The following is a 24,386-nucleotide window of genomic DNA, read 5'->3' as shown; positions in this document are numbered from 1 at the left end:
ACATACACAGGGGGGCTTAGCGTGAATGTTTGTTCTTCTGTACGAGGTGGGTGCATCTTTCGAAGTAGGTATGTATGTACTGTACATGCAAAGTCAAAATTGAATGTGTGAAAAGTTTGAAGAACTTCAAGTACAAGTTCTTTCAATAAGCTGTCGTGTAAACACTCGTGCAAAGCCTCTGTGTATGTCTCAAGAACAGCAATTTAAGAGAAAATTACAGGATAGTGAAAGTGACGACATCTGTTGATTTTATATTGTGAAAAATGTAGTGCCATCTATTGATTAAATTGATTTTATCATCTTGTCAATATATGGTCTTGAATACTGCTAATTAATTAAAAATTATTCTGATTTTCATTTTGCTAATTTCTTAAAAAAATGAGTGTTTTTTTTTAATTAGAATAGCTCCATCTGTTGAGTATAAATTTTCTTAAAGTATGACCTCTAGTGAAAATTAAATTTTCACTAATTTCCTTCACCTTTTAAACTTAAACAATTTTAACGTAAAAATCATTAAATTAAGTTTACAAATTAATTTTCCTTGAAACACCTTGATTACCCCACACTGTGGTAAACTTTCACATTGCGTTTTAAACACGACAAATTCCCCACTCACTCAGAGAATTCGTGATAAATGCTTAACCATCAAATTATCCTCCAAACTAACTGCATATCACTATGCATGCAAGAAAGTTTAGCCTTATCTGTTTTATTACACCCTCCCCCCCCCGACACTCCCTTGAAAAACTTCCTTATCTCTCACCGTGAAAACGACAAATTTTCCCGCGCGTGTGATTTTGTCTGCAGAAGAGCTTTTTTGACAGTAAAAAATATCCTCGTTGAACAAAAAAAACGGAGACAGTGCAGCAAGATAAAATAATGACAATGTTGCAGGTGTTGGCGGAATGATGATGAAAAGTGGAAGCTTCGCGTCTCATTTTGTCGCAAATTTAGCAGAAATAAAAGGAAAAACTGCCCTAAGGATTTTCAGTGTGGAGAAAACAAAAAGCTTTTTACTTCCAGGAAATTTTCCAGGAATTTCGTTGCATTGCGCAAATATCTCAATTTAATTGAAATCATTGTGCTACTCCTTCACCTTTTTCTATATTATACATACATAGTTCTACTCTTTGACCCCTATTTTGCTGCATTTTTTCTTCTTTTTTTTCGCACTTCTGGGTTAATTCACTTCTTCACAAATCCACACTAGGGGAGGAATTTAAAGAACTCACACTTAATTATAAATGAGAGAAAAACTTTCCTTCTCACCCTTCTCCGACACTGAGAAAGCTTCAACAAAGCTCTCAGAGAATAAATCTTATTTAATTTAAGAATTGTATTTGAGAATTTTATTTAAAATAGCTTGTAGAAGGAGGGAAAAAACGAAGAAAGAGTAAATTTACCACATAAACCACAAGAGGAATCTCTTTGTTGATTTTTTTGTTTATTTCTGAGGAAAATGAATTGTATGTAAGGAATAAAAGGAGAAAAAAGTGAAGCAATAAATTATATTCCTCTGAGACATGAATATTGGATCCTCAACAATGCTAATATCTTTACCAAACAAAAAACGTGGTACATGGTTTGGTTTGCAGATAGAGTGAAACTTTGTACGTTTAAAGGAAAGTTCGTGTTTTCCTTGTTATAACAATGTATTGGATTGCAGTGAAAGAGGACAGCAAGGATGATATTTTTAGACACATACAAATTATGATAAATTTCATCCTGATTGAGGGGAAAAAAGATACAAATTACACTGATAAAAATCTCCAGAAAAAGTCCTTTTTTATCGTTCCAAAAAGATTCTTATAACAATCTCATTTTTAAAGTGAAAATTTTTGTGTGAAAATAAACGCAATAAGAATTAATTCTACAGAATAAACACACAAGTATTGGGTTTGCTTTACAAATAAACCACAACTAAAGTTTATTCATCAACTGCATCAACAGTTTACAAAGCAAATGCAATCCCCACCATATTGGAGTTCGAATTGATTTTCATTACAACTCAAATTGATCAAATATTTCTTTAGTGTACTGTTTGGAGGAAGAGATTAACTCAAAAGTTTCCCCAAAAGAGTCACACACATACACCCAAAATATATATATATATATAGGAAATGTTATGAAATCATTGAAAAAAAGCGCTTGGCTCTTAAAAGATTTTTATTGAGAAAGTCATAAAAATATCCTTGAGACACATACAAAATACCTCCAAAGGAGGAACTCTCTATTATTTTTATCTCAAATATTTCATCCTTTTCCCATTCATCTATAAAATTGTAGCACATTTAGAGTGAGAAAGAGAAACTTCTTTATCTTCTTTTGCAACTTTTCACGTGTATGCCAAACGGTTGAGAGAGGAAAACTTGGACAACCCATTCAGATATGTATGTAGGTATTTTGTGAACATATACCGAAGCAAGTTTTAGTTTTTGGAGGTATGTAGACAGAAAAGTTGAGAGAGAGGCGGAAACTTTGCTGAGATGGACCATAATTTGTTCTTCTGCACAGATTGAAAGGGTTAAACTTCTCAATAATCTACTTTTCTCTGTGTGCAATCGCACCTTTTTTCAACCACTTACACCAATACCATATTTTTGTGCTTTTTTCCTTATTAACTTCCCAGCACCAGGAAAAATTTCCACTACAAAATGAAAACTTTTCATTTGAAGAACCCACCCCCACCCCCTTCCCAGCAGACTCCTGCAGAAAGCTCTCATTTTATGAGCTCTTCCGGGTTTGGAAATTTCTTCGATGGTGGGAAATCGCGAGAGAAAATTGATACCTCCGCAAGACAATCTATCAGATAGAATATTTCCGGTGACATTTTCAATTGTGTCGGGTCATGCATTTGGTGAAATTCTCACCTCAATACTCCGCACGTTTCTCACACCCAACAAGGAATAAGATATAGTTTCGGGTATAACATGAGGGATTTTCACTGATGGGGATCTCTTTCTTGTCGTCGTCCTTCCACCCCACTTTTGCAATCTATTTGTCATCCCGAGACAATTTTCTCCGAATGTTTTTTTCGGCGATACATCCCATCCATTTCTGCTGACGAATGGAGTTTTTTCTTCTTTTTCATTCCTCTGCTCCCCATGCCTTCCCATCATTCCAGCATATGACCTCATCCAATGGATTTGTTCCACATATCTTTTTCACATGCAATTCCATCGAATATATCCCCACCATATGAACATGGAAATCACTTGAGAAACAACGCATCCCCTATTCGTTTTGTAACCCACCCACCTCCAAAGCTTGCGGGGGAGCTTCCTTCCGCTAACATGCAGAAGAAGAAGCTTCAGCGGAGATTTAAGATTATACGTTCAATGCGGAAACTCCTTCACATCGTGTTTTCTGTTTATACGGTGTGTGACAATAAATTCAAAATCATCACATTGTTCACCTTTTATTTTCTTTTATACCACATCACCCACCCACTCCCGTCAAATAACGAAGAGCTTTTCCCAACGCCCCCGCGCAAAAGGGGCGAATGATTTACAATGTCCCGGACTCCATTTGAATGAAGATAAATTTTTCTCTCTGCCCTCGAAAAGGTGAATTCGCGTCTTGCCCATAGGAATGTTGATGGAGGATTTACAAGAGCTTTCTGCGGAAGCTTTTGAATTTTCCACAAGAAAATTAGAAGCTTTTTGGATTTCTTCTTATTATTGAAACAAAATTTTCAATGCAAATACAGAAAATTTGTGATGAGAAAAAGCACGAAAGTGGGTTGTTTTTGCGATTGAAAGAGAAAAAAAAGAAGCTTTCGAATAAAGCTCCATGTGCTAATTAACTGAAATACTTCACGTGATTTATTTTCGTATTTTAGCTCACAAGAAACTATGTAAGGTTTCTTGTTAGAATTTCTTTTCCATCGCTCTGAGAACAAAGACATTGTCCTGAAAGATTTTCCCAAATTTCTTCCCTCTTTTTGTCTTTCTTTTTTCCTTTCTCCCAATGCGTCTCCAGGACGACAATTAGTCCCGCCTAAAATGAAACTTCTTCTTTTTCCCATAGGAACATCATTTCTTAAGCAGTCTCCTTTAGACTTACGTGCATTTCATCACGTCTATTTTATGCGGTGGGAAGAAAAAAGAATATAGTGATGTTTCTTACTGAAAAATATAGCCCTCAAGAGTCCCCAACTATGTGTCTCTTGTACGTTCACAAGGAAAAGTTGATGAAGGTGCGAAAGCACACACAGAGAATAAAATATATTCTCCTATTCCCCATTGTCATCTAAAAGTTGATAAAAGATTTTAAATTACAATCTCCATCGTCTTATAAATTCTTCCCCATCTCTCTATCTCACTATATATGTTTTCTTTGTTTCAATGGAGACGCCTGGTGTACACACAGTGGAGGCGCCTGGTGCTGTACAAATCTTGGGGTAAGAAAAGAAGGAAAAAAGTACGCCCGAGGAAGCATGCAAAAAAGTCTGTAAATTCACTCGATTGACTCTTCGTTTTGCTTCCTCTGGCGTGGCAAAAGATATTGGATGTGTATTTTCTTACTCAATTTCAAGCACACAAAAAAAATACACACAAAGTGTTCTATGTCGTGGTAGGGGGTGAATACGAGGGCGCGCGTATAGCATAAAAGAATGAGAATTTTCATTGCCCCGGAGTTATCATTTTCCTTTTCTCTCTAAAGTTCAATCCACATATTCATGATTCAGTGATAATTCACTTTGAACTCACAGCGCCAATTCACCATCTCAATGAATTTTCACACGACGTTCTCTTGCGGAAGGTGTGGGTGGGTGCTTTCTACCACCCCTTATAATGGTTCTAGCGAGAAAGCAAGAGAACGAGAGAGGGCCTCCCATGTGCAAGAAGATTGGCAGTGCGTGTATGTTTTCGGGAAGGCCAAGAAAAGAAGAATTTATTGCGACACACTCGACACATTTTTTTTTACACCGTGTGCACAGCATGTGGGGGATGGAATGATTTGAGAGAAACACATTTCATGAATACATTATTTTCTATTTCCTTCCGCGAAAGATGTGTTGCGTATTTATTTCCATCGCATTCCGCCCTTCTTCCCAACCTCCAACCCTTTTTGGGCTCATGTAAACAACCATTGGTACTCCTTCTTTTTTTCCTTCTTCCTTTCTTTTCCTTTCTATTTCCGTCAATGGGGCCCTGAGGTGGTGATTTTGCCCCCCAGACGCAATGGGTCGTTTTTTTTCTCCTCTTCTTTTCCTCCACCAGCACAGGTGGTGATTGAGGATTTTTTTCTTTGAATCTACGGCACGTGGGATGAGCGATACGCGAGGAATGCTTGAAATTCCAAAAGGGGCAAATAAGTTCTTAAAAAAAAAACGTTTTTTTAATGAAGAAAAAAAAAGTTTGACAAAGCTCTAATTTTTTTCATTGAGAGAAAGGAAAGTGTTGTGCAGGTATTTCTTCCCGCTATTTAAATATATTTAACTAAATAATCTCCTCAAAATCCACTCTATAACTAAACAAATAAAAAGATATTTTTATAAAATATTTGTCGCAAAATTCTCTCAAAGAATCCTTAAAATTTCCATCAGAAATTAAAATTTATTCTTCAAAATTAATCTGAAGAGAGAGAATGAGAAGACACCTTATAAATTTTCCAATAGCTACACTCTGCTTTGCTTATTGAAAAGTACTTTCCAAAAGGAAAATATATAGCCATGAAAAGTCCGCAATTTCTTCGTCGAATAAATCAATTCAAGATGGAAAATGGTAATGGAAATCAGCAAATAGCGCATTATTTTCAGTTGTGGGGAATTAATGGAGTATTGGGTGATAAAATCACAAGGGATGTGCGGCTGGGAGGGGCGGTGAGTGTAATAAAGTGGCGAAGAGTGATTCACCCAAACCTCCGCGCACAATAATGAATCACTTGCGGAATGTCCTCGCTCATTGTTTATGTGGAGAAAGTTGAGGAATCTCATTGGACGTCTTTTATTATGTAAATTATTCTCTTGTCCTCATTGCGAAACTGCTGGAATATTTCCATGTCTCTTCCCCTCACCGCACACCATCCGTGTGACTGAAGTTGAAAAGGTCACGAGCGGAGGTGAAGTGAACATCTGGCAAAGTGAGAGGAAATTTACCTCAAATGCGGAAAATCCTCTTGTATAGAGGCAAAAGGAGATTTGATTCAAAAGGCAACAAGCACTGCTTGCTCTATTTATTAAACTTATGTGTGTGTGTATCTCATGATGAAGTTCCACCAGAACTTCCCTCTTATACATTCCATACAAACCCCTCTATTGCCTTCTACATCTAACCCGCCCTTCCTCTTTCTCATATTCTCTTAATTCTCAGGGAAAATAATTCCTACAGTAGCCTGTAAGTTTTTCCATTTAGTAGCACACATAATACACACACAGCTTACAAACAATTCACTACATTTTCCGAATGGACGACAATTTTCACTTAATCCACCGAAGTGGAAGTACTTCAGGGAGGAATAGTCTGTCTAAAAAAACCGTAGGGATGAGGTGGATGGAGCATGTGGTGTTGTAAAGAATGACAAACCCAAAGTGAGCTCAATTGAATGGTGTGCAAATGATTCGCCCCATGAAACCAATAATAACTATGGAGTGTACCCTATTGTCTATTTTAATGAATTACACTCTCCTCTCCCACCCCCCGTTTACATTGTTTAGTATACCATTGACACAAATTCAATGGAGATAATTCACAAGATCACTTTCAAATTGGGGAAAGCTCTCAACTGCACCATTTTCCTGCATCCCTTAAGAAAACACATTGCTCCCTGATTGCTTCTTGTTGCATTTTCATTACAATTTAACATGGGGGTGGGGGGTGTAAATTGTGGAATTGGTGTGTAATCAAATGGGAAATTGATGTGAAATTGAAGTGAGATTTTCCATGAAATTTACCAATGAATTGTGTGATCAAAGGATAAGAAAGAGAAAATTAATAAGCAAAGATTTATGAAGAAAACTTTAAGAAGAAAATTTTCTTACTTTACTTTAAACTATTTTCTTAAAGCTTTGATTTACTAAACTATAATTTAATATAGTTTAAGTTTAAATATTATTTTTCATTTAAGTAATTATTTTAATTTACAAAATAAATGAGAAAATTAGCAGTTTGACAGTCTCAAGATTTAAATCTATTAGATTTAATTTATTATGACTCTTCAAATCACTAAATAGTCGTTTAAAAAATTTAATTAATTTTAAGTTAATAAAAAAAAATTAATTTATAACTATCAATCAATTTATGTATTTTTAAGCTAACTACTTAAACTATCGATCAAATTTCCCAAACACAATTGCATAGTAATTTAATGGATGGCATTTTCTGCTATTAGAAAATTCTATTATGTTACCAAACACCGCATATCCTAACCCAAAAGCAAATATTTACATTTAGGATCTCTCTTTAATTATATATGAAAAATATATATTACATATGATTAAGCTTCACTCCGGGTTCCTAAAAGCTGTGTGTAAAAGCTTCATTTTAAATGGGTGCATTATGTTGAATGATGTATACAACAAAATGCGAATGCGGAGAGGGGATGGACAAATGATGGAAAACACCTACGCGTTTGGGGTCAAAGGGTAAATTAAATAGCAGTGTAATTGTGTAATATTTAAACAAGATAGATTGGTTGACGTAAACACATGCATTTTGGAGCATTTGATAGAAAGAGGAATGCCAGAGTGTTGCATTTTCACAAATTTGGCCATTCGTCACATACATAAGTGGAGGGAAGAGCTTTTTTGATGGGCAGCCCCCCTCCCCTAGCAAAATGTCAAATTTCCAATTAATCATTTGCAAAATTAGTAGCTATTCCATTGGAAAATGTTTCGCATATTTAATTTTCACAATGTGCTGAATTTCATTTTGCCAGGACCCAAAGGACACACACACACATAGCTGAAGGGAAATTCTCCTAACACGATGGGGTTTCTCCTATTCAGGCCACTGAATTTCATACCTTTTCATTGAGTTTTCCACATCCAATACACAAAACTCAATACTAACTGTGTTGGAACTTGATATAAACTTTTCGTAAAAGTATACAAGTGGAAATTTCTGTGCTATATGTATATCCAAATATATAAGTTTCAATTTGTCCCCCTATTTATAAGTTGAATATTTGCACATTCCAGGAGAGCTCAAAATTTAATCGTATAACTTCCAATTAGACTTTCTCGTGCCTTCAATTGCCGCGCGATGCTCTGTACCAAAGAGGAATGATAAATAATCTCATGGCAGCTATTTTGGGAATATATTGCCGGAAGAAAGCCTCTACTTTCAGGGAAAATCAAATGGGAGAGAAGGTGGGGGTTGGTTGACTTTTTGACCCCCCTTCCCGGGGTAGAAAAGAATCCCCATCACGAATATTTCATGTTGACTTTCAGACTGGGAATTTCGTCGAGTTATAAAGAGTATGGGCGAATCCAATAAAATGCGCAGAAAAAAAGAAAAAAAAAAGCTCCCCGCATGAAAAGGAATAATGAGAAAAGAAAAACTTTAAGAGCTAAAATGCAACAAATTTCCCTTTGAAAAAATACTCGCAACCCCTCTTTTCGCATCAAGGGAATGATGAAAAAGTCAATGAGGATGGGAACAGGAGATTAAAGAACACTCACAAGGAACGTTGTCAGTGACATTGAGGGCCATCGTAAAAAGGGGATATTAGGTGGAAATGTTACAAGATTTTCTCACAGTGTGCGGGTGAAACGCTATCTCAATTGACGACAACGTTAGAAGAGAGGTATTTATGTATGGAGAAAAAAAAGAAAACGTATTAGAAGATATTAAAGACATCTGCTACGCTTTTGCGCTCGAAAAGAGGAAAAAAAAGTGATTCATGTGTGACTTCTTCCCGTCATTTTTCTCTTAGAAATATATGTCTACATACATACATACATAGTACGTAGCCCTCTTTTGTACTTCAAAACGCGAACAGAAGGGAAATGCGAGACGCAAACGAGAGCTTTCAAAAGCATTTGGTCTACTTAAAAGAGTCTTTTGGGAAAGGGGTGTGTTGTTAGGTAAATTGAAGGACACTACAGAGTCATAAAATAAACAATAATTTGATGATTGAAGTATGAAGTTTGTGCCTTAATTTCTGATTAATGACTACATGTCAATTAATTAGCTGAACTGATCAAACGCTTCTTCATGGAACTTAAAAAGTCTAAGAGGTTGAATGTACATAAATCCTCCTATTGCCATACCCCTTAGACAGGAGACGTAGAGTTAATAAATATTATAAAATTAGCTTCTCCTGTTCACTTTTTCACCCAAAAGCCTTTAGATGAAAAAAAAGAGCCATCTTTTTTGGCCAAAGAGCAATCTTTTGCTTTTGACGCCAGGAAGATTTCACTGTGTGTGGGGGTAAATGATGAGATTCATAAAAAAAAGAAGCATGAATATATTTGACATGGAGGGATGGTTCGATTGTGGGTGGATGATGTAATAATATGAATATAGAATACAAAATAGCATCCATTCATTTAACACACGCACACATATGTAGCTAGCACATTCTGTCTCTCTTTCATGGAAATGTGGGGCACAAAATTGCTCAACTGTGCCATCCACCGCACAGCCTCCCCCACACAAAATGGATTGATATGGGGGTTGGAGTACACACACTGCATTCCATATAAAACAACATAAATATTGCCATCCCCATGAGTAAAAGAGATTGACTCCATGGGAATGATTAGGTAGGGTATATGGATGGAAGGTGGTGGATGAAATACCAAAAATGCCAATGAAGAGTAAACTTCATATTATATTAAGTATGTTGAGGGCAGGGGGGTGAAAATAGAGAAATTTCTAGGGGAGGCTGTGGGTCATGAGTGGGGACAAAAAGAACTTACTAAAAAAAGAAACGATAGGGGAGAGAGTTTGTTAAATACACAAGAGGGTAAACAGAGCAGAAAAAGAGTGAGTTTCAGTCCCAAATCAACCCTTTTTTGCACATAGCACACACACACACACACCAAGTCTCTCCGTGTTCTATCACTTTCTTCTTCATGCGATACCCGGCGTCCCCATCGCCCCCAGTACTTCCTTCCCACGGGGTTATCTTGTTTTCCTGGGAGCGACGAAGGAAATTAACAATAGAACACACACACAGGCATACCTTTCCAGATAAAAAAAATCAAGGATAAAAGGAAAGAAAAAACAGTCTGACTTTTCTTTTGCAAACAAGACGTTCAAAAAAAAAAAGATTGTGGTGAAAGTCACAAGAGAAAAAGGTCACGAACGTGCTGAGAAAAGTCTCTTGACCCCCAACCTTCTCTTACTCACCGGCAGGGAACACGGTTTGTCCAGAACAATAAGATCGTTGTCAATGTGAATTATTTTAATTGGATGATCAAGTACGGGCGTCTCATGCCTTTCTGACCAACAGAAAATTTATTAAAAACACAGAGAAGAATGTTCATAAAGGTGTGAAGAAAAAAACATGGTGTGATTCCACTGTGAAAAGCTCTTTTCTTTTTTTTTATATGTTTGCTGACACAAAGAACAGAAATATTCTAGTGCCAATTTGTCTGATATATTTCAATTTGAAAAGAAAAATTCTTTTGAAGCCAATTAATTTGCTTTTTTTTCAATTGATTCGGGAAGCGTTTTCATGGAACAATTTTACTTTTACAGCATAAAGCGACATTGCTAAAAATAATTAAAGCATTTTGTATCCACTAATTAAATTATTAAATGTATTTGCACTAATTCAAAAATTAAAAAAAAAAAAAACTGTCACATTCAGGTAAATAAATAAAATTTTTCTATGCCAAAGCTAACCAATTAAAAAGCTCACCTCTCTAACTAAAATTCACGATTTTTTTGGTATTTCTGTTCTTTTTTTTCACCATGGTTATTTAAAAGGTATTTTTATTTATATTGAAAAATATATTTAGTGATGATATAATTCTCTATAGGCTTTAGCTCCATTTGAGCCTCACTTTTAATCTCCATTCAAATTTTTTCACATTTTTTTTGTCACGTGCACGGAAAAATCTATTTCCACATAGATTTAATTTTTTTTTGAATGGTCAGGAAGCTAAAACCATACGACAAAATAGGCACACAAGGATACATAGAGAGACTTTTTTTTTCACCTCTACTGAATTTTTATACAATATTTTTATATGAGGGGGATCCTCTCTTTTGTGATGTCAGATTTATCAACAACACAGAAAAAAAGTTCGTATTAATTAAAGCTCTCTAAAGCTTCGATCTATTAAAAAAGAATCTCCTCGATTTTTTTTGTGCGCTACGGTGCATGGATAAATTCAATAAAAAAGAATCTCATTTTGATGGTTTTGTTGAAGATATAAAAACGTACAAAAAGTACTCGACAGATTTGAATAAAAATTGGGTATAGTGTCTGATAGAAATCGCTCGAGCTTTAGATTTTTTACCATATTATGTAGTTTGTGGTTTTGTTAAATAAAATTGTATGTAGCATATGATGTAAAAAAAAAGCTTAAATTTCTCTCTCCTATCTGAAAATCTCTTCCTCTCTCCCATTTCAACATTTTAACATTCAATTTGGAATACTCTGTGTGTGCTGCAATGAATGGGGATCGAGGGGAGCTTTTTTGTTTGGGTCGGAACGGGAGAAAATTGTATGATGGTGTAGGGGTGGAGGGGTGGATGGGAATGTGAGTAATTTTCGCATACAAAACACGAGAAATTTCAGGTGGGAAAAGTGGAAATATGTGTCAAAAGTGGTGAGTGGTGCTATTAAATGCATTTTGCAGATGCTTTCATCCTCCAACAGAAAGCTGTGTGCGCAAATAAGCGAGAAATAGTACTGGCGGAAGCATCAAAACTAATATTCTAAGCACAAATATCACTCAAAAGATAAACTATATCCGAAAATTTTGCACATTACACCCCTAAATTACGTACTACAAGCTCAAATTGTGTACTTCTCCACGGCATTTTGACATTTATTAACTCAGTCATTCGCCTCCAATTTGAGATGCCACAAAATTCACACGCAAGTCCCTAAGCGGAGGAGTTGCTGGGAAAAGGATTCAAGCCATACGGTGTGTGGCGCGGTGAAAGCTTCTCACAGCTGTTTGCAATGGAGGCGCCTGGTACTATTCCTAAAGCACACGCACACATGGAAAGAGAGGGAAAGCATGATGGGTTTTCTTCATCCCACCCTCATGACCTCCTCCTCCTCCTCTCCATCGTACCAAACCTCTTTGTCATTGATGATGCCAAAAGGGGTGAGAATCTCATAGCGAAAAACCCATTAAGGTAATTATGGATTTCATTACATCATAATATTGCTGACACTGGTAATTAACTTGCGAAACTTGTTAATAAAACCCAAGGATAGAGGATTCTGTGCTGCCCAATATAAATAAGCATACACACACACACACACTCATCCCTGGGATGGAAAAGCTAAAAGCATACTCTGCTGTGACATTCAACAGTTTATTTTGGCACACAAATCGAAAAGCTTACTCAATTATTTTAAATCGTGGAAAAGGGAATTTTCCCATTAAAAACGATGAAATTTTCACTCCCAAAAAGCATTGACTTTTCAACATATAGATGAACAATTCCAACGGATGGTACTGAACGTAAATAGATGGCACTGATAAAAATTTTTCCACATAAACTATTTTTTATTGAGGGAAAAATAGATATAAAAGTTTGCATCAAATGCAATAAACCAAAAAGTTATTGTATTTTGTAAAATCAAATTATTCTGCATTGATAAAATTCTATTGTGCCAAGCAATTTTCATTATAATATCATTTGATTTATCTTAATATATAAAGCTGAAAAGTTTGTTTGTCTGTGGCACATGAACTCCTCCGAAACGGCTGGGCCGATCTTGATGAAATTTAGTATGGGGGTAGAGGGGGTCAATACGAGTTGCAAGCGCTATATGGGATTCCGCCCCAACCCCCCATTATAGCGCCCCCACGGAAAAATTGATTTTTTCCCATTTTCTACCTGCTGAAGGGTCAGATAACGGGAATTTTTAATTTTAAAAATTTTTCGGGGTACCGTATTATTCATCCCCCCTACTAATACGCCCCCTTTTATAGCTTAAAATGGACTTTGCTCACACATGATTGGGGGCTCGGGTTGACTAGTTAACTAATAAAAGCACCTAATTAGATTCCTCTACCACAAAGCAATATTCTCTATGCAGGGTAATCACTGTAAATTAATATTTTATAACACAAATGAAAATTTGTGCATTATTTAGAACCCCTTTTTGGGAGCATCTAATGCGTAATACATAAACATGATAAACAAGAAAATAACTCTAACTTTCAAAATAGGATTAAAATATAAATTTCTACGAAAGCAAAAGCTCTACTTAGCATGCTGTTAAAATAATAATTATGTATGCTAAAGGAGAAAATTATGAGTTTTTTTTTATTAAAAGTTCTTGTTTTCTTAATTTAAAAGAAAAACACAATAGATTTTCCTCTAAATATTTTCCTGAAATCACTTTTTTTAACAGCTTTCCTTTTCTTATCGAAAATTTCAATTAATCTCAAGAGAAAGATTACTAAAATACACAAAAGTATGTGAAAATTTTAATTAAAACGAGAAAATAAAAATAAAATTCTACATAAATACAGATCAACAAGAATTAAGAATAATGTGCTATATAGAGAGATGGTAAAACATTAGAAACATGTTAAGCTCAACGGTTTAAATTAAACTGAAAAGCCATTGTTGGGGAAAAGGGGGAAGAATGTGTACCAAGTGTACATGACCACAATCTATTGTAAGCACACACCGAGTGTGGCATTTGACGTGAAGAGGAGGGATATACGTGGAGGATGATACGAAGATAATCCGTCTTAGTAGTTTAAATTGCTGAAATATCCCACATAGAGGATAAAGTTGGATGACTGCAAAAGCTTGCACATAGTCGTGAAATATCTATTGGTGGCTTCATGAAAGCTCGTCTTCTTTGCCCCTCGTCTTCAACACCGGATATGAGTATTCAATTGAGGTCAACCCCCATATACATAAAGAGGGAGAGAGAGACTTAATGGCAAAATATCTAAATCACAGCTTCTTCCCTGCCTGACAACATCCAATATTATATATAGAGAGAGCTTTTTGACTTTGCAACTTTCCGGGGTGTAAACAAAGAGGAAATGAGAGAGGTAAGAGAGCATTTTAGTAGCTGTATTAATTCCCTTTTGCCTTTTTTCTGCACCTCTTTTTTCCCCTTTGTTACGGGCACAGGCAGTTAACCCTCATCCCTAAGTAGAATGGGGTAGGTGGAAAAAAAGAGGGAAGGAAAAGGCTTTTAGGTCGAATGGCAATTATTGTTCATAAATTATGCATTGACGCACGGAAATATTTCACAAGAGAGGGTTGCAAAAATTGCGTGTAGACTTGATGATTTTTCGTACAGCCAAGAGTGAGACAAAAAAAAGTGTGTGTAAACAGGGGGTGGATGATGCGGAAAGATATACTTTTTTTTTAGCCTGCCAGAGAGCTATTAATTCGCTATATATAAGTGAAGATTTTGTAAAATATTTAAATTAACGGTGATGTGGTGGAAAGGAGTGTAAAATGGTGTTAAACATGATATTTTGCTTGTACTTTTAGCTTTTCTGCATACCCTGGTGGTGGTATGGTGCTTTCTTATTGCTCCACAATCTCCATTAAGCTCTCTCTCTTTCTGTGCTTTCCTTCGCGCAAAAGTTCTCCATCCCTCCCCGGAACATACATCCCCTCCCCCTATTTAAACGGAAAGCTTTAAGGGATGGTGGAGGTAAAAAAAGCAACATACACACCGAGAGGCTTTTTCTCTTTGCCAACTCAAACACTCTCCTTATTTTTTTTTTTACTTTCTTTAATAAATTCCACTCTCTTGCGGGGAGGTCCCATTATTTTCCCGTGTCGCTCAAGCATGGGTTGGCATGGGTTAATTGGAAATTTATATTTTAAAAAAAATCTCTCCAAAGTCTTCTTTCTTCCATGAAATTCTTGTGAGATGCGATGTTAATAAGTTGTTTAAAAAAAATGAATAAACAATGTAAGAAAAAATTAAAGAAAAAATCTATTACTAAGAAATAAATAACCAAAGTTTAAAAATATTTAAATATAATGAAATGGCGGTCTTTTAAGCCACTTACAGGAATTGATGCTGGTTTGTTCACAACCACAATATCATCGTCCATATGCACTATTGTGATTGGTTGACTAGTGACTGGTACTTCATGTCTGCAAAAATATACACAATAATGATGTAGAAAAAAACATAACTCAATTACTTTTGCTTCTGGGGCGCGCATTTCTTTCTCATCTACAAGAAGTATTATTTACATTTTTTTGTTGTTGTTTTGAGAGACTGAGAAAAAAAATAGCACAAGAAATATTTCTCTTCTCCCGCCCCTGAAGCACGGTAAAGGGGAGTCGTAGAATATGAGAGAATAAAAAAAATGAGGAAATGCGCGGTGATAGGGTGAGATGAATAGGAAGAAAGATTCCTCCTTTTTGCCCCTCGTAATTCATTCAATTTATCATTTTTTTCTTCCTCGTCGAACTTTAAAATTTACAATCTAAAAGTTCATGGAAGAAGGTTCGGGACTAAATAAATTTTGAAATTAAAATATGTCAGATTTGAATTTTTTTAAGCAAAACATCATATTAAATGTTTCTTCAATCTCTTTTTTTTTAGTACAAATAAATAATTCTTAAATATATTTTTTTATTTTTTCTTCCAAAAACCAATGTCTACAACCTTCTTTCATGAACTGTAATACGTATATTAAGGCAATAAGTAAGGGGCCTTAGATGAAAAAGGAAAATATTTGCCAAAAACAATTTTGCTTGTGAAGTAGAAGAATAAATATAGAAAGGAAAAACTCCATGTTGCTTCCTCTTGTTTCTTTGGATAAATTTTCATTCTCTTCATTCATCAACCGTGTGTGTTATTTTGCAGAGAGATAATTTAAAGGTATATATATAATAGCTATATACATACACCCTCAATCCGAAAAAGGAGTAGCAACACTCACTCTCATGGATTAAGTGAAAATATCTTCTGCAAATTGATGTAAGAATTCGCAATGAAAAGGAGGAAACATTAACAAGGAGAGAAAGACACATGTGCCAAAGAAATGGTAAAAAGTATACATATTAGGAACATTTTCAAACAACACCAAATTATCATTTATTATTTCATTGTGAAAATAAATACGAAAAGGGGGAAGTTCTAAAGTTAATTAACACTTTCAAGAATGGAAAACTTCTCTATATATATAACATAAATGCTAACGTGCCGAGAGTCACAAAACTCTTGCGAAGAAAATTGTTCTGCGTATAAATGTTTGGATTTTCTCGTGAAAATTCCTTTCTCTTTTGCGAATTCGTTTTATCGTAAAATGTCCAAGAATTTATGCATAAATTTATTGTGGATTATGGGGTAGTTGGAAGGGGATGGGTGGGTGGGTTGATATATACATATATAATCTTATAAAAGAAACATGGGAGGGCTCATATAATTCGGTCAGAGGAAATAAGAAAAGTTTACTACAAAATAATCATGTTCTCCCACCCTTTTCCCACCTGTTTTTTTCCTTTGTATACCCGTATATACCCTATGGCAATGAGCAATATCTTGAGGTTCGCCTCATTAGAAATCCATATATACAATTCGCATAAACATGTATGTATATATCCGAGCAATTCCCGTCAAGAGAACTCACCACAAAAACATTAATTTTTCCATTTCAGCCACTATAAATCATATCGCACGATTTTAATCTTTTTTTTTTTGCTCCTCCACTCCACGCTTTGCGATCAAAAGTCATGTCAAAAATACCAATAATGATGGCTGTTGGAATGTTCTGCGGTATTTAAAAAATCACATATCACTCGGCAAGTGCGAGTGGCGCACGATATACTTCATAATTTAGCAGAAATTCTCACATAAATTTTCACTTGTGGAGGATTTTCCATCTGCGCGCTTTTCATCCGTTTGTTTTTTATCTTTCAGGCGTTTTTTTTTTCTTTCTTTCATTTGATTCGCCAAAATATTGCTCCTTTTCGCTTGGGCAGGTACACGGCATACATAAAATAAACATCATCATAAATGAAGCCTCTAAGCAAGATTGTTTGACTTTGGACACGTGGTTTTGTTATGAATTTTTCACGTCAACAATAAATATGTTTTAAGCATGAGAGATAATTTTTAATTTTTCAATAAATCTGTTGATTAATTTTCTATTAATATGCTGTAAAACAATTTAAAGAAAATATTTTATGAATAAAATAGGGAAAGTCAATCATAACGCGTCCAGTTATAAGAGTTGGTGTCCCACAACGTATAAAAGTTTGTTTATGCGTTGTAATGCGATTTGTGAGCGGAATTAGTAGGCAAAGTTGATTTTTTTTCGTGAAATTCAGTAATTTGATGCAAAAAAAATGGTCATATCTCTGGTTCTATAACACCTACAGAAATTTCTTGACTAGTTATGGAAAGGTCTTAAAATAAGCTAGAATATGGGATAAATTCTGATACTTTTCAAGGTCACCTCTAGAACACAAAATGGCGGCTTTTTGTTTTACTAAAACAGTTTTTCGCAATTTTCGTCCTCAAGAAATGGTTCTAGATGTTTCTAATGTTCTAGAAAGTTGTAGAGAATTGCAAAACCTTTAATTTGATACCAAGTTGAGCGAAATCGGACAAGCCGTTCAAGAGATATGGTTCTTAGAACTTTTCAAATTCAAGAATTTTTCAAATGGCTATATCTTCTAAACGGCGACATAGATTTTCTTCATTTTCGGATTGGTGAAAGATATTGAGTCGAGCTACAACATATCAAAATTTAAAAGAAATCGAAAATGGGGATTCGGAGATATTGCCCCTTAAAGTTAGGCAATTTTTGTTTTTGATTTTAGCGCCTCTTGCGGATGTTTTTGAAACTTGAAATGTTCTAGTTAGTTGTAGGGCTTCGCAATACCTTTCATTTGATACCAAGATGGTCAAAATCGGTCAAGCCGTTCTCGAGATATATCGAAAAAACACTTTTTGCTTTAGGCCGCCATATTTGCTAAACCGCTTGACCGATTTTCAAGTCTGAATTATCGATGAAAACGTCTCACTGAGCTCTACAACATACTAAAATTTCAGACCTCTAACTATAAGGGAAGTGATTGACAGTAGTTCAAAATGGCGGACGGCGGCCATCTTGGATTTTGAAAATGCGAAAAAATGAAATTTTACACCCACATTTCTATATAAAACTTCAAACCGGAAGTCTCTATCTGTTACCGTTCTCGAGTTATAAGGCAAAATGTGGAGTCCAGGCCGGCCGGCCGGCAGGCCGGCCGGATCAAAAATTTTCCACCACCATTTTTGGAATGTGGGTTTTCTGAAACGTGCTCATACCAAGTTTGAGCCCGATCTGAGGTGGTCGGTTTTTCCGACGATTACAATACTTGGTGTTGGCCACGAAGTGGAACACCAACTAATAAGAAATCTAGAAGAAATGAAGAACTTTCTTGAGAAATTTTGAAGATATTCAAGATATCTGTATTTGACAGGACTTGTTTGCAATTCTTTGAAAGTTCCTGATAGTTTTAATTAATTTGACATAGACCTTAAACTTTCTATACTAATTACTTAACAATAATAAAAATTATTTAAAAATAAAACAAGTAATCATTCGATTAATTTTCTATTTTCTTATTTTTTTTTATTAAAAGAAAAACAGTAAACAATTCCACGTGGATGTTGAGCAATCTTGCTTTGTGAAATGGCGGGAAATAATACTTTTTTTTAAACAATGTGAGATGTGAATGAAATTTAGGAGATGGGAGTTGTGATAAAATGAGATGAATTAAATGTTTTTTTTTTCTTCTTGGTGCAGAAGTAATAAGATGAAGAATTAACAGAGAGATAGAGATAGACAGAGTGAGAGAGTGAGAGAAAAAGAGAGAAAGTGAAAAGATTATTATTAATAGAGTGGATATGAAAAAAAGGAAGAAAAAAAGGAACTTACCTATGAACAATATTAGCTAATAAATCATTGTGCTTCAATCTATAGTCTGTGGGCACTTTTTCATAATTAACAGTTAATGTGCCAGCTTTGATACATCTTTCATATTCTTCAGCTGGATGTGCACGAAATTCCCGTGCGAAGACATCGAGTATCTGTTCACCCACCCACCGTCCCTTCGTGAAGGTGGTGAATGTGAAGTAATACGGATACACTTTTCTCAAACCTGCAAAAACACAGAGGCATGTACGTACATAGAGAGACACAGGCAGAAAGAGATTATGTAGGGATGGGTGTAGCAATGGCATAGGCTATACACGTGGGAGGGTGGATGGGGGTTGGAGAGATATAGAGCAACACTTAAGTATTTAGTATGGGGGATGAAATTGTGGCAAAAGGGATAAACATAATGTACCCTTGGTTGAGATGGGAAAAATTTTTGCACTCCGCAAAAGAAGAGAAAAAAAACTATACAAGAAATTATATTGCTAAAGTTGCGCAAAGGCATACCATTATGTGACTTTTCTCTCCCACACACACGCACATATTTCCTCCCACACTTACGGAGAAAGCTCGTCGCATCAGGGTGAACAAAAAAACGGTGGCAAAAGCTCTTCGCACACCGCACTATCATCATCATTATATGGCATAGAAATAAATGTCCAACCATCTAATGCTAACACTTGTAGCAATTCTCTACCACCCACACTTCGCACGCACATACGGGAGAGGGGGGAGGGGGGTTGGCTAAAGCTTATACACGATCAAGGGGTGAACCACACCCAAAATCCCCGTATGAGGATTACCATACCTATGGAATGGTTCCTCATGCCTTACTAAAATGCATTTACTACCCTTCCTCCCTCCCCCACCCACCCGCATATTCCTAAAGAAAGGGCAGAAAGTAATTGCAAAAGTACTTTGCCTGGGTGGAAATTTACTTTAACTATGCGCACAGTGAGAAGAGAAATTAAGGAATGGAACTATTATCGCATATACAGTGTTGACTTTGCAAGAAAGTTTTCTTCTCCAATTTCACCATTTTCTGACCAACGGTGGAAGTTAATTTGCAAGATGAAATCTATTTAAGAAGATTACTCTGTGTAAACATACTCCATTATACGATTATTCTTATTATATTTTCCATCTCAATGCACTTTTTTTTTTCAAGTTGAAAACCATCCTTGCAGATCTTCCCCCAGAGAAAAAAAATTGAGAAGAAGATTTATGAGTATTTTCCCTCTGACTTGTGATTTTCTCGGTTTTACACATATAAATTCAGCTCTTGATAAATCCTTTTAATTTTTGAAAATAAATTCCCCAAATAACCCAATCCGAGTATTTAGGGGATTAATCTAATTTTACAATGAGGTTTGATATTGGGAGCACAATATTAGTTTCCAATTTATAAACATCCCCCCTCTCACACTACAATAAAAGTCCATAGAATGGATTTAATTTGCAAAATTAAACCCCCTGGCTTTTTGGCTGGGAGGTGACAAATAAAATCAAACATGCATTTTGCACTATCTCTCTCTACGCATCATGGAAGCCTGATGACTCATTGGCATTGCTTCAAAATCAATTTCTGTGTCAATTTCATCGATCCCACTGTACTACCCCCAATGATCCCCATGTATGTACCTCATAACATCCACCCCCTGTACCTTCCGCCTCCCTCTCTCTCTTTTACTCCCATTTCCAAAATGTTGTGTGTAATAGAGGTAGTATGATACTTTAATCCAAATTGCTGCAGTATAGTGTTTGCCAAAACACCATACGTGACTATTTACCCCTTGATCGCGAGCTTGCGGTGTGTGCGGTTTACGGAACCATCGTTGAATTCCAGGAGAACGGAGAATTTCCCACCCTTATTCCCCCATCATCATCAGTAGTATGGTAGTCAGGATATAGACACTATTTGTACGCACCAGCCCAACCCTAATATAATTTATACGGCACAAACGGGCGCGCTGGGTGGTGCGACGGGGTGGGTGTGTGAGAAAAGTCACGGCGGCATGTGAGGGAAGGAGGGATATAGAACAGGAAGACCAAGGAAGGAAGAAAGACCACAAATTACACATACCACTTTCAATGTAGTAGGAGGTTTCGTGATATCTTTCATCAGTAAAACCTGGTCGCTTAGCTTTTAGTGCCTTTGTTTCCAGCTTGGCCTAAAAAGATAACAAAAAAAAGTACATTCACATATATATAGTATGTATGTAGCATAAAATGAAAAGTCATTTTTAATCAAAATCCACATGTTGGCTTTTTTCCGCGAAGGCCGCGAGGAAAAGCCCCATGGCGAGAGGAAAAAAACTGTGTGTTATACGAGCCAAATTACTCTATGGCTCTTCATATTTATTGATTAATAAAATCGCACTTTTTTTCCTACGGAGGCGCTACGACCACTCCCAGGGGCAATTTAGTTTGGGGGATGATAGAAAGCACAGTACACAAGAGGCTAACAAATAGTGTGAAAATGCAAAAATCTTTCTAAATAAAATTTGTTTGTCTATTAGAGTTGAAACTTTGCAATCCTTGCAATCTTACAATCTTAATCAATCCTTTTCAATTGAGAATACAAAAGGAGCTCATTCGTTTCCATATGAGCCAAATCCTTATTCTAGAAAGACATCAAGGTTAGACGAAAGCTTTTAGACGAATATAAATAACAAAAATTAGAATAGGAATACGAATAAGAAAAATCTGCCTAAAAAATTCACACAATGACGTCACTACAGATAATTTTGTCTCCTTTAATACATGAACAAGTACATGAAGTAAAAAAAACACTTTATCAAAGTTCATCGACGAAAAATTGGCATGAATGCTTTATGAATTGAACTAAAAAGGAATAATAGTGACGTCATTATTACCATTTTTGTAAAAAAAATTGCCTTTACACTGCTGATTACAGTGGTATAAAAGAAATCTTTTAGACGATTTTTTTTTAATTTTTGTAAAAATTCTCAACAGCATTCTGAGTATCCCATGTGTTTTACTGAATGAGAATTTTGCCCATACAGGAACGTATAAACTTCTTTGTAAATCTAATTAACTTATTACTGTTAATTTTACTCTACTTCTGCTATATAAGATAAAATAGATCTACTTAAAGAAAAATCAATTTATTTAATTCAAATTAATCTAGCGTTGAGCGTCTGTCTCTAGGCCAAAAACTTCTTTAAAAATAAATTCCAAAATATATTTTTCCTATGATAACATCAAAAAATCTCAGCTGTTTTCCCCGCAAGATACAATAGAAACCATTTATTGAGGAAAAATCACTGTGTGTGTACCCCGCGTGACTACAGTACCAAGTGAAAAATCACAGACAGTGCGTGGGTGGGTGTAAGAAAAAGCACTGCGCATTTTCCAAGTAACTCTCGCATTTTTTTCATTTTCTTGCAAATTCATATCCTCAATGGGAAAATGCTGAGAGAGAGTCTGTTTTTTTGTGCATGCCACTCCACTTGGCAATTGAATAATAAATTCAGAACGAAGAAAAGAAGCAGCGAGATTGATTTGCCCCAAATTTGTGTTTCACATCACGTCTAGCAAAATTTACTCATTCAACGCTTTAATTCACACGCTTTGCTTGAGGTGGGGTGGTGTTGAGGTTCCCTCACACACACACACACCCACCAACCAATACAGAATGCAGCTCTGAAATGGGATGTGGGTGGTATAAGGAGCTTTTTCTTTTGTAACTCACATAATGCTAAAAGCACTCGCTCGTTTGCCATATGAACAATTCAATCCATTAAAAAGGGGACGAGATCAACAAACTCTGTATATGGAGATAAATGCCAGAGACTCGCTCATTGTGAATACGAAATTTTAGTGTAGTAGGTATAGGTATATATGGTGAATACACCCCCTTCTCGATGGGAAAATATCCTGGGACATGAGAGCTTTTCTCCAGGAGTTCGCCTGATTAAATCGATGTCACATTGAGAGAGTGAGACATGAAAGTGCATCTCAAATTGAGCTTCGTAGCACACAGGGGTGTGAGAAATTTCAATCACCACCACTATCTGTGAAAGTACTCGTGCCAAACTTGTGCGGGGGGTGTGGGTGAATTGAAAGGCAATCAAATACATTGGCACTCACGCATATTTTAGCTTCATTTTCACGCCCCAGGGGGTAATCATTCGCAAAGGATACGTCTGACAATTCACATCAGAATTTAGCCTCTAAATGTAAATTGATACCTTTATTTAATTATTCTCCCCAAGAGGTATTTATGTACAGCTAATAACACCAAGAGTATGTAAAATATGACTTGAAATATCCTGCCCTGAGTCATGTGACTAAAAGCACAATAAGTTAGTAGTTGCAATAAATAAACTTTCCTTTTCAATTTTATTTACTCCTGCAATTTCCTTTTCAATTCAAAAGCGCACATTGTGTACCAAAAATGAGAACACTCACTTTTTGATTTTATTTTAGCTTTGTGTGAATTTTGTGTGCTGGCTGACGACCAAAATTAACCCCATAGACCAACACCCTTGCCCCCAACCGGGCTAGCCAGAAAGAAAATTCACAAGAAGATGACAGAAAGGAAATTAGCAAATCAGACAAAAGACTCGCGCGCGCAATTTTTGGAAAAACATTTTGTACTACTTTATCGGTGTGATCACAAACATCAGCTACAGTGTGTGTGTGTGCTTTCAACCCCCCTGGCGATGGTGTGTTATTTTGGCGCCTCACCACTGTGGGAAGGAAGTTAAATAAAAATTCCATTAGGTAAATTTAATTAAATTGTATTTTTGGGAAAAAAAACCCTGCGCCAAAAAAAAAGAAGAGCTACCTAAAGTTTCAATATCAGAGATTAAAGTTCGCGATAATATATTTTATTTTATGGTGGGTAATTTTTTTCTTGCGCCCTGTGAAGCTGAAAACAGAAGAAGCTCAACACTGTGGAACATCAACCAGTGGAAACTTTATTACACTCACCATGGAAATCTTTCATGAAAAGCCAGATGGAAATCAAACCATCTTCGTCTTGGTTGGGGGTGCTAAAAGTCCACCCTCAACCCCCAATTTTGTTGCGCAGTGCTGATGAAAATCGTCTCGATGGCATAAAATGAAGTCAAAGAGGGTGGTAGTATGGGGTTTATATGGGTTTTGATTGAGGCACCGCTACAAACGGAAATTATTTTCATCAGAAAGTGATGTCTTATAACTTTCCTCATCCTCTCTTTCACTCTCTCTTTCTTTTCGCATTTTTTTTTGTATTCGCTATGTGTGCAAAAAGAAACGAAAGGAAGTCACTTTGGTGTAATTAGAGATTCATTTTCAAATAAAACACCCCCACAGCAGAGGCAAAAAAAGAACACGAAATGGAAATCACGATGCTTATTCATGGGCT

General features: G+C 35.9%; 2 protein-coding genes across 6 annotated transcripts in view; one reads left to right on the top strand and one right to left on the bottom strand.

Moving 5' to 3' along the window:
* LOC129788401 (N-acetylgalactosaminyltransferase 7) overlaps window positions 1-24,386 on the top strand; it is a 783,634-nt gene that overhangs the window by 352,907 nt on the left and 406,341 nt on the right. The window lies entirely within an intron of this gene.
* Window positions 1-24,386, bottom strand: part of LOC129788392 (pseudouridylate synthase RPUSD2-like) — a 138,284-nt gene that overhangs the window by 21,267 nt on the left and 92,631 nt on the right. For all 5 annotated transcript variants that reach the window (XM_055824414.1, XM_055824413.1, XM_055824411.1 and 2 more), the window contains exons 4-6: window positions 21,096-21,183; window positions 19,013-19,235; window positions 15,140-15,227 (exon numbers count right to left, since the gene is read on the bottom strand). In XM_055824414.1, the coding sequence (XP_055680389.1) occupies window positions 15,140-15,227; window positions 19,013-19,235; window positions 21,096-21,183 (399 nt within the window). The remainder of the gene's footprint in view (window positions 1-15,139; window positions 15,228-19,012; window positions 19,236-21,095; window positions 21,184-24,386) is intronic.

The sequence above is a fragment of the Lutzomyia longipalpis genome, chromosome 2, assembly GCF_024334085.1.
Source record: "Lutzomyia longipalpis isolate SR_M1_2022 chromosome 2, ASM2433408v1".
NCBI classification, from domain to species: domain Eukaryota; kingdom Metazoa; phylum Arthropoda; class Insecta; order Diptera; family Psychodidae; genus Lutzomyia; species Lutzomyia longipalpis.
This window is presented reverse-complemented; position numbering and strand designations above follow the sequence as displayed.